Source organism: Antechinus flavipes, chromosome 5 (genome assembly GCF_016432865.1).
Source record: "Antechinus flavipes isolate AdamAnt ecotype Samford, QLD, Australia chromosome 5, AdamAnt_v2, whole genome shotgun sequence".
Lineage (NCBI taxonomy): Eukaryota > Metazoa > Chordata > Mammalia > Dasyuromorphia > Dasyuridae > Antechinus > Antechinus flavipes.
The window spans coordinates 200,723,069-200,738,483 of NC_067402.1; the positions used below are offsets into that span (position 1 = coordinate 200,723,069).

General features: G+C 31.2%; 1 protein-coding gene across 2 annotated transcripts in view; it reads left to right on the top strand.

The window, feature by feature from the left end:
• Positions 1-15,415, top strand: part of TASOR2 (transcription activation suppressor family member 2) — a 114,237-nt gene that overhangs the window by 49,092 nt on the left and 49,730 nt on the right. For both annotated transcript variants that reach the window (XM_051961853.1, XM_051961851.1), the window contains exons 5-11: positions 644-735; positions 3,574-3,711; positions 3,872-3,996; positions 4,091-4,110; positions 4,209-4,308; positions 6,425-6,525; positions 12,159-12,262. In XM_051961853.1, coding sequence (XP_051817813.1) covers positions 644-735; positions 3,574-3,711; positions 3,872-3,996; positions 4,091-4,110; positions 4,209-4,308; positions 6,425-6,525; positions 12,159-12,262 — 680 coding nt within the window. The remainder of the gene's footprint in view (positions 1-643; positions 736-3,573; positions 3,712-3,871; positions 3,997-4,090; positions 4,111-4,208; positions 4,309-6,424; positions 6,526-12,158; positions 12,263-15,415) is intronic.

The window sequence follows — 15,415 nt, forward strand, 5'->3', positions numbered from 1 at the left end:
AAGCCCAGATAATTACTTTATTAAATGTATTTTATATACAAAATGTGAGTCATGCTTAATATGATTTAATGATTTCTTTGAACAATTACTAGATTATAGTTCATAATTTTTAAACATTATGATTATTTTCTAAACTAAATCTAGTTAACTATATTCTATCTGCATTTTAAAAAATATAGACTGTTGAAAAGTGTTCCACTTCTAATCAGTAGCATCTTTATTCTTATTGTTTTTTGGGGGAAAAACATTCATTATGAAACATGAAAAATGAAATCCATTATAAAATTTTACTGAAGTGCTCATTCGTTGTCTTACTATACACAGATCACCTTGCTGAGTCAGATTAAATGTAGACACTTGAAAAATTATTGGTTGGGTTTTGCTTACTTGATTCTAATATTCATAACCCTACTTTTGTGGTTATAGTCTAAAACAGTGTCATGATTTTCTAACAAAAGTAGAGATGCATATAACCTAATCTGTTTATTTACTTTTTCTGGAACTGAATTTTAAACTGTTTTCATTTTCTGTCCTCAAGTTGACTAGGCTAAATTAAGTTTTGAATACCTATGTTATCTTTCTTATACTTTAAATAATCTCTTTAGCATCAGTTAATAGATTGTTAATTTTTGCACACTTATAGGTGTATATATTTCCAAATATTCAGACTATCTTCATCCAAGACCCTGGTATCATGGAAAATCGGGCTACATTGTCATTTTCAATCTAATTAAGGTAAATCTATATATTTATATACTTTTATTGCAAAAAATTTATTAACATTTATTTCCCTATATTTATGTTTCAGAAGGGTAGACCATTGTTACATGGCATCATTAGAAAGAATAGGGTAAATTGAGAATTAAGAAAATTGAGATTACCTAAATTGAGAAAAAATGTTGTTGCTATTTTATAAACATTAAAATAAAAAAATAGATTTTTATTTATAATCTATTACTGGTTACAGTTAAATCAGTGGCTGCTTAGAGTCATTGAGCTTTATCATAGATTTAGTTTTAAATAGAACCTTAGTGGTCACATGGTCCAGCTCCTTCACTTTACAAACAAGGTACTTGCAACCCAGAGAAATCAGTTAATTTGCCCAAGGCCACATAATAGGCAGAGTCAAGATTCCAACTGAGAGAATTAATTTATTTGGACCTTTATTGTATTCCAATCAGTATTAATCAATTTGATAGAGTCATATTAAAGTTCTAAATATAAGGCTCCAGAACTGTTAGCTGCAGGCTCGTAAGTTTACTTTATAGGAAGTTAAATGAAGGTCTTCCTTCCCTTGTTTTGCCTTGTGATGATGACCAAGCCAAGTGTGGCAGAAGTGGCAACTACATGGAAAGTCCCTTAAAATATTTTTGTATCTCTAGACCAACCCCTTGTCCAACAGGAACAGGTAACCATATTATGACACTTGGGTCACTGACTGGTGGCTTATACCATTTCCTTCTGCCCAAATTCAAGAGAAGTCTGTCTATCTTATATGGAGATAGTCCTTGCTTCACCCAACTTGTGACCTTGTGACATATTGTTTATTTTAATTTATGTATCATATGTCAATCAGTGGAATTATTCTGTATTTTGTATAACTGTTCCGGAGTGACTGGAATAGAAAGCATCTCAGATTGTGAGGAAGATCTGAGTTCCACTTCATTAGAGGAGAATATGGACTCTTTAATAAAGTGTCATTGGCTCAGACCTCTCAGATAATTTTAATCCCCACAAAACCCCCCTCCCCTGATCTTAATCCATATGCTTTCCAAGGTACTATGCTACTTCCCCAAGTTAGAGAGATGAGCTTCGGAAAACGCATTTTTTAGAGAGAATGAAATTCATAAAATACTCAATTCAGCTTTAAAGATTATGTGAATCAAATTGTCCCTTTAGTAAGAATGGAAGAATTTGTAAATCTAGAGAGGCAGAATGCATAGTTAATCTCCTTAGAATATCATTACCTTGTGGGAATTTCTCTTGGTAATGGCTGTGAAAATATGATTCATTTAGGAAGTGAGATTCATAGCTCATTTGTCACTTTTATTCATTCACCAAATAGTTATTGAGTGCCTAAGATATACAAGGCAGATTTTGGGGGAAGCATTATAGTGGGTACAGAAATGATTAAAATACAGCCCCTCCCCTTATTGTCAACTTAATATTTTCCATATTTGTATTTTAATTCATTATGAAATTTTACTGAAATAATCATTCTTTGTCTCTCGCTATACACAGATCACCTTGCTGGATCACATTAAATGTAGTCACTTGAAAAATTACTGGTTGGATTTTGCCTACTTGGTTCTAATATTCATAACGCTACTGTTTTTAATTCAGCAACATGAACAGGATAATCTGCAATGTCTTTTCTCTTGAAAAGTAGTACATATATATCCTAGTTTTCTCACAACTGAAATAGGTGTGTTGGAAACAAAATTTTGAATCCCAATAAGGGCACAGTACAATGACAAACTCAGTAAGAGTGAGCAGTTTCAATTTTTAAGATGTTCCTGCAGGAAGCGGGTATGAAACTCATTTTGAGTTTACAGAGTCAAGAACATAGCCTTATATGCCCTTTTCCCAGTGCAAAGGCCCTCCCTCATCTCCCAAATGGCTGGGGTAATGAGGTTAACATTCTTTCCAGAGACATATACCCTTTACCCTTTAGGTCTCTCCTCCTACCACATATATTGTATGACATTAAAATGAAACTTAGGTCCTCCTGGAGAAGTTAATATTATGAAGCAATTAAATATGCATATTCTAGCTAAGCTATGACCTTTGACCTAATTTCAGCTTTTTTTTTTTTTTTTTTTTAAGCTATCCAACTAGTTCTGTCCAGTTTTATATAGTTTCAATAGATTTCAGGAACTCTCCTGCTCCCCTCCTCTGGACTAATACTGCTTTTAGACTTATGGTTTTTCTCCCAATAGAAACATCACTGTCTAATGTTTCTCACATGAGAGTTGATTAAAAAAAAAAAAAAAACACCATAGTACTGATTTTCTTTTAGAAACGGGTCTTTTTTGGTGGTAGCCTATTAATGTTCCATAAGAGCAGGTAATATGTTAAGTACTCTATCCAACATTGTTAAGATTTCAAAACAGTTTACCTAGTATTCTTATTCATATACCTTGGCTTGTTGGTAAAAATGGCTTACGCTTCAATTTTAAGATATAAATGTTTGGATTTGGAAGCCCTTAAAAACTTTACTTATTTCAGGCCACTTGGAGTCTTTTGTCATGTGCGTTGTAAATTTTTTTGCATGTAATTTCTTTGGTATCTTTCCTCTTGTGGCTCCTCAAACTTTTTTTTTTAAACAAATAATAAAAGTTCACCTCTTACATATTTTGTTCCTTTGCTTTCTATGCTGTTTCAGATGAGTTTATAACTATATAGTTAACTTGTTAAAATTTTAACTAAAAATACATATGCATTGATTTTTGCCAATTTTACTGTTTAACCCAGGTGTAGAATTGAGTTCTTAATAAAACTGAACTACATATCTTCAGTTGTAGTTTATTGTTGTTTAAAGGCTTCTGTTTAGCATTGTTTTGTTTATCCTAGGGAAAAGTCAAGGCTGTACTTGAGAATTATACAACTAACTATACCAGTCCATCCTTTGGCTATGATTGCCATGTGGCTGCAAATATCAGCAAGGTTTCTCGCAAGACAAGTCACTTTCGAGCCTTTGAGCTAAGTCAGGTATAGTCACTTAAAATGGACAATTAATAAATTTAATTATAATAAACATTTTTGTATATAATGTAGCATATTTATGGATGGCTTAAAAATCAAGTAAAGTGTGTATATAACTGATTCAGTACTATTACCTTGATAATAATATTTCTGTTTTTCTTTTTAGTATTACTTCTATGAATTTTTAGGCAACAGTGTTGTTAAACGACCCAGGCAAATCCTTCCCTACGTAATTGTAGCTTTTCAGTACAGTGAACCTAACACGATGTCAACTGTAGCTCATAAAAATATGTAAGTATTATATTCAGTTATTTTTTATGGTTTGAATCATCCTATTTCTTTATTATTTTTTAAATTGCTTTCTTTTTTCCCTCTTTTCCTAAAGGATTGAATTTGATGATGAAGGTAAGCGAATGTTTAATTGACCCTTCATTTAGAGTCTTTTTTTTTTAATTAATTCTGAGTGTAATTATCAATTTTTCTTTTTTCTCTTTTTTTTAAAGTCCTCATCTCCCCATGGAAAGGGCAACTAATTATTCAGGGACAACTGATATGTGATTTAACACTCTGGTCTCCTCATGGTGCAGGAATTCCAGCCCAATTGTAAGTTTTTAGTTTTATTTTCTCCTGATACTTGTGAAATATTAAAAAGATAAATATTTTGAAACTTGGATTTTATTCATATTGGAGATGTGCCTGACTTTTAGAGAATTAATATAGAGATGTTTGTGAATCTGGATATTTGAAATTCTCATCAGGGTTTTGGTACTAGTTCTTCTACTAACTAGCTTTGTGAGATTAAGCAAATCATTTTGAAGATCTACATATAAGTTCCTTGCTCTATTAGGTAATGTTTGCCCTGCCAATCTTAGGTAATTATTTGTAGGTTAAGACCAAATAACAAGTAAAGTGACTTTGGAATGCTAAAGTTGTAATAGAAATGTAAGTTGTTGTTTGCTTTACAAATAAAAAATCTTATCCAGATCTTTTTGTGTATTTGCCTTCTTACTTCCAAGCCTTCTACCCAGGAAGTTATGGTCTTCATAATATATAGAAGAATAAAGATCATCATCAAGCACAGCAGTAAAAGTCACATGATAGGGGAAAGATATCTAATATAGAAAATAATACATGTGTAAAAGAGGCATCTTTCTATCATAAACATTATTTTAAAGCTTGGAATTAGCATATTGTGTGTGTGAGTGTGTGTGGGCATGCATGCATGCAGATAATTATCAATATATATAAAACAGGTTGTTGAAGCCTTCAAAATATGTCGTTGAATTTATATCTATATCTATCATGTCTATAGCATATGAAGGAAAGTCATGTTTTTATGAAGTTTCTAGTAGATTTGTATGGTTTCCCATTAATCTCTTAGTTCATATTCCAGTTGTTGAAAGTGTAGGTTTTAATGTAAAGATAAATGAAAGAACTGAGAGAAATAATTATTTATAACCACTTATAATGAGGGTCCAATTTTTTTACCCCCCTTCTTTTTCCTCAAAATCTAACCTTTCGTGGACATTTCTAACTCTGCTCAAAAAATTCAACCCACCAAGACCATTTTATTTCATTGAAACTCTTTAGTTTTATTTTCTCCTGATACTTGTGAAATATTAAAAAGATAAATATTTTGAAACTTGGATTTTATTCATATTGGAGATGTGCCTGACTTTTAGAGAATTAATACAGAGATGTTTGTGAATCTGGATATTTGAAATTCTCATCAGGGTTTTGGTACCCTCTACCACCCTCTTAAGTACAACTCTTTCTCTAAATACAAGCATTCAACGGCCTCCAGGTTTTCTCTTTGTTTCATAAGAGACCACTGACCCTCATTATATTAATTATTTACTAGCCATAATTAGTAAGTTGATTATTTCTCTCCAACTTTTCATTTGTCGCAGAATATTTTTTTTTCCTCTTCCCATTAGTGAAAGGCAATTTATAGTAATGAATAAAATATTGGACATGGAAACAGAAAGATCTGGGTTCAAATTCAGCCTCAGACTCCCAGCTATGTGACCCTGAACAAGTCACAATGTTGCTGAACCTCAGTTTCTCCATTTATAAAATAGGTACTAATAGTATTTCCTGAAAGAATTGTGGGGATCTGGGATATAAAACACTTTTTAAAAATAAAAGTACTGTATAAAAAAACACTGTTTAAAGCACTTGGTAGCAGTACTGCTGTTTATAATAATAAAAAACATTAAGATGATTTACAATTGGGTTATTTTAATCTAGGTAAGTACTTTATAGAAAATTAATTTTGTTCATACAGTGATGGAATTGACCTTTATTTTGGAAAGATGACTGGAAAATTAAGTATTCAAAAAACTTTGTATCTCATTTTGTGGCTCATTCCTAAAGGTTGTCAGTTACAACCAAAGTTTTTGAATAAAGAAAGCTTAAAAATCACCACAACTTTTCAAGATAGAATTGTAACAGGAAAAAGGATTTGGTCATACTTAAAATGTTCCTAATATTTTTACATAACTTCTTAGAATTTATTTTAAATATTCAGAATATTCTTAAAAGAATTTATATATCAACTCCTATAATAGACATGTCTTAATTCAAAAATTGCTGAATCTGCAAATTATTCAATCCTAAGGATTATAGTTAAGATAGAATTTTGTTTTAATCTAAGTTCAGAATTGAGATTTGAAAAGTATATTTGTCATTGATGATTGTTATTATTTTCTTTTGATAGACCCCGGCAGCTAGATGCTAAGTATGTTATGGAACTATCTACGTTGAAGAAGAAGCTACCAGAATCTGCTTTTAGAAAAAGCAATTATTTGGAAAAAAAAGGTATCCAAACAGTATTATTATTTTTTCTTCCTTCTTCATCCCCCAGACCCTAATTGTATATTTATACAGAAACTTGTTTCAGAATCTTTTACTCTAAGTTTTCTCTGTCTACCTGTTAAAATATGACTACATTCAAGGTAGGAAATTTTGAGTACTCTTATTTTTTCCTATTGGACAGTCTTGAATTATGACATAGATAAATGGGAATAAATTAGCATTCATAAGGGTATAATTCTTCAGATATACTTCTGATTCTTTAGATGAGAAAGAAAGTCTATTCTCAAAACAAAACAAAAAATATAAAAAAAAAAAACAGGAAATTTCTATGGTCATTTGTGTTATTACAGAGAGCAGTGATTTTTAAAGAACTCTTGTATTTCATATCAGATAGTACCGTTTCATTTAGTTATGATGCCAGAACAAATTAATACCATGGTTCTAGTTTATTTTTTTTTTAAGTTTTATTGATATCTTTATTTTTTACACCTCAAACAGTTCTTTGAAGCTTCCTTTGGCACAAAAAATATAAACAGAACTGTTCATCACAGATACTACATCTGATGTACCTGTGAAAGTCTGTACTTTTGTACCAAAAGAAGAATTCATCATCTGTTTACTAGAAAGCAATTCTGATTAATTTTGTAATTTTGGTAGAAAAAGATTCTACAAAGAACCACTTTAAAAAAACCTTCATTTTAAAAAAATTGATATTTGGAGGATATCATTCATTTTCATCATAAAGACAAAGCATTATGTTTGAAATAATAACACTTTTTTGTGCTCATTTAATGCTACTCCAGTGTTTCATTATGGAGGGACATAATTTCTCTTTTAAGACTTTTCCTGAGGACTGAAAACTTTGGCTAGTTCTACCATTCTTGGGCATGTTTTGTACTCAAAACTCAAAAAAGTTTTCAGTCCTTTGGCTAGTTCTACTATTCTTGGACATGTTTTGTACTCAAAATTTTTGGGGGGTACAAAACATGTGCAAGAATGGTAGAACTAGCCAAAGTTTTCAGTCCCAGCATGACTGTTACCTAAGAACCATACTTTAGTTTAGAAATTTATCTCCAATAAACTAAACTTAGATGATAAATTCTTTGGCCATAGTAATCCACAAAACAAAAACATGACATGAAGGGACCTCCAGTTTTTTGTAATCTTTTGTATTTCTGTTTTGAATTGAAAAAGAAATGAAAAAGGAACCAGAAGGTAATAATCACAGTGTTTTTAAACATTAATTTTAACTATTATTACACAAAAATTGAGATCTTTGTCCAGCAACTAAGAAGTTGGTTTACTGTTGAAAGAACTGAATCATATATCAATAATGACATTTGAATTATAAGTAAAATTAGAAGATAGAAGAAGCTAAAACTAAATGATAGAATGACTTAACATTTCTTTTTAGAGCAACAGATAAGAAATTAGTAGTTGGTTTCATCTCGGGACAGCTTATGAGATCATATCCTAGTGTCCATAAGCAAAGAAACATTTTCAGGAAAATAATTGAAGTTTATGCCCTAACATTAGTTCCAGAGAACAAGCAGAGAAATTTATTAAGAAATTAACAAAACCCTCCAAATAAAACATTTAATGTTTGTAGATTCTGTACTGTTTGTTAACATTATGTGTGTTATCTCATTTGATCTATGTGAAGGTGAATATAGAAGAATATTGATAAATGTCTCAGGGTCAAGAAACAAAAATGGTCAGAAGGTTTGTAAACTACACCGAAATCTTATGCCTAGTGTCCTGAATCTTCCTTCAAAAGAGAAAAAAGGACAGAAATAACTGCTTATATATGTGGGAGCCATTTCTGAATTAGTGATTTTATAAAGTATGAACATCACCTTTTCGTAGCAAGAATCAAAATGCCAATGAAATTAGGAGTAAAAATAACAAGAGGTCAAACAACTATTGTCCTACTTAAATAAGCTTTTCATGTTAAAAAGATGAAAAATGGATGAAGGAATGGTCATCAACATGGACTGTCACCTTTTTCTCAGGACATAAAATAGTTCAGTGAGGAAGAAACTCAAAGAGCACATACTTGATCTTGCCAAATAGAAATACATGACAGTCAGAAGTAGTACTTGTTTGCAGTTTACCAAAAAAGGTATAGATAGCATTGCTTCATGAAGTATCAAGAATTAGTTAAGGGAAAAATAAGTTTACAGAAAGCTTTGCATGAGATGATTACAAGAGCAATTGTAAAATGGGAAAACAACTAATGGAAAATGGGGAAAAATACCAATTTCTATAACAATGTTTTCTCCACCAATGGCAGTAAAACCACTACAATTGAACCTCTTAACATCACAGTTTTCAACGTGCTGTATGACAAAGTAGAACTATCAATAAAGAACGCAAAGATGGGGGGGGGGGGAAGCTGCTATATCAGCAGAGGAGTTCTGTGTTGGAGTCTACATAATTTTGAGGATCTTCTGGAATCTCAAGATAGCTAATAATTTACCAAATCTTACTGATTCTACCTCCTCCCCATCTCCTACCTTTGTCTCATTTTCTCTATATCTCCTGAGTGGTTTCCTGTCCTATTTCTAACCCAATTCTCCACATAGCTGGCAATTTAATTTTCCTAAAGCACATATTTGACTGTGGATCAAGAGATTCCTATGCTTTCTATTGCTTTTAGGATAAAATACAGACTACTCTTATCATTTAAACCATCTACAGGCTAGCTCCAAGCTATATTTCCAATTTCATTGTGTATTTCCTTTTAACTTTTTTCTTTTAAGTCAAGCAGACCTGTTTATTGTCTATAAACAACTCTTAGCATAATGCTTGGCATATAATGGGTATTATTTAATGCTTCTTCCCTTCCTCTTTACATCGTATTTTTAAGCTCTGTGCTTTTTGCACAAACTATCAGATTGTTTACAATCTGTTACTACGATTTAAGATTATCTGAAATACTCATCTCTTTTCCTTTTTAGAATCTCTAGCTTCCTTCAGAATTCAACTCAAATGCCATCTAACACAAGAGACTTTATCTAATTTCTCTGGTTTTTGTTCCTCCCTCCCCTTGTAATTACTTTGTATTTAATTATTTGTGAACATGTCGTTTCCCTTGAGTATGATATAGATTCTTTGAAAGCTGGGATTTGTCTTTTTTTTTTCTTATCACTTATCAGCAGGAGAGATGTCAAATGATTTGGAATGATCATAAATATTTATAAAAGGTGGAGATATATTGATTATTATATGTATTTTCTAATCATTATAAGACCTCTAGAATAATCTTTATGTATAATGAAACTATGAGAAGGGAAGATGAGGCAGTTTGTTTGTTTAAATGATATTCAACAGCACACCACATCTTTGCAGTCACAGGTACAAATAATATCTCACAATGCTATTTTTTGTTGATTAATTTTTAGAAAAATTTAATTTGCAAGGTTAAAAGATATCATTAAATGTTTTCTTTCCTACAAGTTGTCTTGTATACATATGTTAAACATTACTTGAAATGTTTGAAAGATACGACTTTGTACAATGTCCAGTTACTTAATACCAAAGGAAGCACAGCTCCTATTATGGAAGAAGTTGTCCAGTGCATAGTACAAATCAGTGGTTCTCTTAGATAGTGAGTTCTCCATGTCCTCTGGGTTACATATTATTTGTGTTAATTACCATCAAGCCCTGGACTATTATACAGCCTCCTTAATGAAATCAGTAGTCATTCAAGAATTTGACCTATCAGGCCACAATAAGAAAAATCAAGTGGATTTAACATGCCTGTTATACCAATTGGATATACAGTCAGATGCACAGCCTACAAATCTTGGAAGAATTTTAGGAAAATATTGCAGATGAACAGTCAACTAAGACTAGAATTGAATAGCAAGAAGAGAATAGAATAGGATTGCATTTGGAAATTTTTTAACCCAAAGCTTCTCCCTAAAATAAAACTTGATTTAAAAAATTAATATTCTTCTAGTGTTCAATCAACAAGATTTAAGTGCTTGCTTTATGGCAGTCATGGGTCTAAGAGCTGAAGGACAAAAGTAGTCCTCAAGAACCTTGTATTCTATAGAGAGGCTTGGAGAGACTTACATGAACTGATGCTAAGTGAAATGAGCGGAACCAGGAGACCATTATATACCTCAACAACGATACTGTATGAAGATGTATTCTGATGGAAGTGGATTTCTTTGAAAACGAGACCTAACTCAGTTTTAATTGATTAATGATGGACAGAAGCAGCAACACCCAAAGAAAGAACATTGGGAAATGAATGTAAACTGTTTGCATTTTTGTTTTTCTTCCTGGGTTATTTTTATCTTCTGAATCCAATTCTCCCTGTGCAACAAGAGAACTGTTCGGTTCTGCACACATATATTGTATCTAGGATATACTGCGACATTTACATATATAGGACTGCTTGCCATCTGGGGGAGGGGGTGAAGGAAGGGAGGAGGAAAATCGGAACAGAAGTGAGTACAAGGGATAATGTAAAAAATTACCCTGGCATGGGTTCTGTCAATAAAAAGATATTATAATTAAAAAAAAAAAAAAGAACCTTGTATTCTACTGAAGAAATTTGCATATGACTACAAATAATGAAATAGCACTATTTCCAAAGAATCAAAATTGTGGGCCACTCAAAGAGCAATGGAAAGATGCATGGTGAGCACAGGTAGATCCTACCAAACTAGAAAAACTTCAATCAGAGGCCTCCTGATGGATTATATTGTCTGTGAACTGATCTAGGTAAATTTGAAGGTATTTTTCACTCTGGTGCCTGCAGATTGATGAATTGGTTCTATAAGTTTGTTTGTTTGTTTGTTTGTTTGTTTTTTTGTTTTTTGATAACATATTAAAGAAGGGAAAGAAACCCATATGTACAAAAATGTTTTTGACAGCCCTTTTTGTAGTGGCTAGGAACTGGACATTGAATGGATGCCCATCGGTTGGACAATGGCTGAATAAATTGTGGTATATGAACGTTAAGGAATATTATTGTTCTATAAGAAATGATCAGCAGGATGAATACAGAGAGGCTTGTAGAGACATGCATGAACTGATGCTAAGTGAAATGAGCAAAACTAGGAGATTATACATTTCAACAATAATACTACATGATGATCAATTCTTTTGGAAGTGGCTCTCCAACAATGAGGGGATCCAAATCAGTTCCAATTGATCTGTAATGAATAGAACCAACTACACCCAGAGAAAGAACACTGGGAAATGAGTATGGACCACAATATAATATTTCTACTCTGTTATTGTTTGCTTGCATTTTTGTTTTTTTTTTTCCTCAGGTTATTTTTACCTTCTTTCTAAATCCGATCTTTCTTGTGCAACAAGATAACTGTATAAATATGTATACACATATTGTATTTAATATATACTTTAACATATTTAACATGTATGGGACTATCTGCCATATAGGGGAATGAGAGGAGGGAAGGAGGAGAAAAGTTGAAACAGAAGTTTTTGCAAGGGTCAGTGTTGAAAAATTATCCATGCATATATTTGGTATTTAAAAAGCTATAATAAAAAAATTGGGGGGAGAGGGTGAAGTTAAGAACAAGGAAAGATCTTTTAAAACATGTATCTGTTGTATGTGCTATTGTTTTCACACATCTTATTTGTCTTTTTTACAGTCTGTTACCAAGGTTTATGCTTCAGCATGTATGAAGTGGAAATCTCAAACAAACAGGGGAAGAAACTAGATCAACTAACAGAATATATAAAAACTAAGGAATTGGTAAGGACATGAATTTTAATATTGTTATTTCTTAAATAATTGAAAATCTTACACTTCACTTTTAGCAAAGTCTTTTTAGAAAATAAATCATTTCAATGATAATTAGAAAACTTATTTTTCTTCAGTCTTTATTGAGCATTCTTAATTAAGACAAATAATCTCATCTTCTTTTGGTCTTAAATCTTGGTAGTTATAGGAAGAGAAGACTTGTGTTGTAGAAATTTCCTAGAAAATGTGTTTAAGGAATATAAGAATAATAAGGGCTTTCCCAAAATCCTAATTAGAACATTTACTTCCTAGAATTCCTCATAATATCTGGTATTCTCAAAAGCATTTGGTACAAATTGACTTGAACTTAAGTTATTCAAATTGAACTACAAGGAATTGCAAGAAACCCCAATTATTTTACTTATGTTATAAAGACCAGGTTGTTTCTACTTTATGTGTGCATTTACAAGTGGAGGTAATATTTGGGTGTTAACTAGAGATTATTTGGGGATGGAAGCTAAGGGAGGAAAAAGGGATAGTTCTCTGTCAGCCTAGAGTTTTTTAAATATTCCCATCAGTATTAACTACAGAAACTTTGAAGGAAAATAAAGTAAATGATTTTTTTTTTAAACATGGCTAATGTAAAAGTAATTTGTACAACTTCTAAGTGATATTTTATATGCTTGGTAGGGTTCATGTGGTAATTGGGCACAAAATAGAAATGAATTTTTCTGGTTATTTTAAGGAAACATACCAATGGATGCTGAAGTGCTTTTAAGTACTTGAGGAAATTAAAATTAATAGAAAATTAGTTTAGACCTAAGTGTGTTTCCTTTGAATTTAAGTCTAAATTGCATGTCATCTTTTTGTGCTTTATCTTGAAAATCAAACCTTTAGCATGAGTTTATGGGTGGTACTATATAATTTTATGTTCCTTGCTGCAAATCTTGCTAAGTTGAAGCTATAATTTTGAAATATTTATTGAAATAAATAATTTGTCTTGAAAATCAGCTAAGGTATATATATTTTGGTAGATTTCATTTCTTATAACAGCATACCTTGTATTAACCATGAATGGATAGAATGGTTTCTGGGCTATGCCATAGTAATAAATTCCTCTTTTTCTCAGTTGTAAGTAGTAATGGTTAAATGAGCTCTGAAATTTAAAAGATTCTAATGACATTTTTCTTTAGAGCATAAGATAAAAGAAGGATTTTTCCACTTAGTCTTTTTAGAAAGGGCATTGTATTAGGACTAGAGTTCATACTGTAGTTCTGTTAACTGTAGTTTGATATTGACCAAGTCAATTACCCCCTCTGAGTCTTAATTTCTTGAGCTCTATAATAAGGGGATTGGAGTAGATGATCTTTAAAATATCCCTTCCCGTTGTAAATCTGGGATCTAACAATCTGTGACTTTCAATTCACTGATATTTTTATTTTGCTTTGTCTTTTTTTTTTTTTTTTTTTAATATATGTGTGTGTGGAGGGGGGTTATTTGGTAGGCTAAAGAATTTTACTTTCACTTTTGTATTTAGGATTGAAAAGGTGAACAGTGAAAGGCCTAATTATTTTTACTTTCATTTTCCTCTGATGTGGGAAATAAAAGTGAAACTTTGTTTTGGTTTAGAAAGCAAATTGTCAGGGCTGCTATAAATAATCTATAAGACTGTCAGCAAAAGGAAAAAAGTTCGTTCTGTTTCATATTTTCACTGTGGTACTTTCATGAATTGTTTATTACTTTTTGGTGCCTTGTTTCTTTCTTTAAAAAAAAAAAAACATTTTGGCCACTTTCTTCTAGCTATAGTATACATTATAAATGTTTGAGTTTTGTGTAATTAAAGTTAGCTGTTTATAATTGTGTCTTATTCTTGTTTGCTTAGAAATAAAACTTATACTTAAAGCTGTTATTGGTCTTCGATTTGTTGTGATAGGTCTTTGATTTGCTATGATAGGTCTGTGATTTGCTTCTCTAATACTTTTTTATAGCCTTATCTTTTTTTTTAATTTATGGAATAAAACACTTCCATAACATACTATAGTAAAAAAAAAATTTTGCACTTGAAACCGCAAATCTGGCTTGTATATAACTTGCAATAGCAATATATATATATTTTCCTGTGTGTGTGTGTGTAAAATCATTCTACATATACAATTATCAGTTCTTTCTCTGGATGCAAGTAGTATCTTTATATGTCCTTTGTAGTTAATTTGCCTATTTATGATAGAATGATTTAGTGTCTTGTTCTTAAAAAATTATTTCTGTTACTGTAAACAACATTGTCTTCTGTTCATTTCACTCTTCATTGTTTCATGCACTTCTATCTATCTTTTTCAGAAATTGAGCTGCTAATTTATTATAGCACAGTAGCATTCCATCACAATCATATACTAAAATTTGTTCAGCCATTCTCCAGGGAGCAGACATCCCTGCAATGTCCAGTTCTTTGCCGTTGCAAAGATTGCTGCTTATAAATATTTAAAAACATAATCAAACTGTCAAATATATATTTTATAGAACTTGATAAAATAGTAACAGAATTCATTTGGAAAGACAAAAACTAGAACATGAAGGGAAATGGATGAAAATAGGGACAACAGGGAGACAGAACAATACTTATTGAAACTATATTAATTATATATAGCAGCAGACCATCAACACTATCTGCTATTGAGTAAAAAATAAAACGTATTTTTTTCAGATGAATTCTGTTACTATTTTATCAAGTTCTATAAAATATATATTTGACAGTTCTAAGTCTTAAAAGTTTAAAATATAGAAATAGTTTTACTTTTTCCTTATTCACCTTTATGCCTTTAATTTCTTTCTCTTCTTTTACTGATGTTGCTAGTATTTCCAGAATTATATTAAATAATTAGTAGATAGAGTGAGCATCCTATTTACTCCTATATTGATGAGAAAACGTTGGTAGTGCTTCCCCATTTTATAGTATGCTTATTTTTGACTTTATATAGGTGATTTTTTCATATTGAGCACCTGTGCTTTTGCTTTATAGGTTTTTAGCATAAAATAGTGCTAATCTTTTGAAAGACTTTTTCTTCATCTATTGAGTTAATTGTATAATTTTAGATATTTTAATATTTAGTGTAAATAATTTTGTTGTTTTTCTAATATTGAACCATACTTAAAATTTTTAGTGTAAAT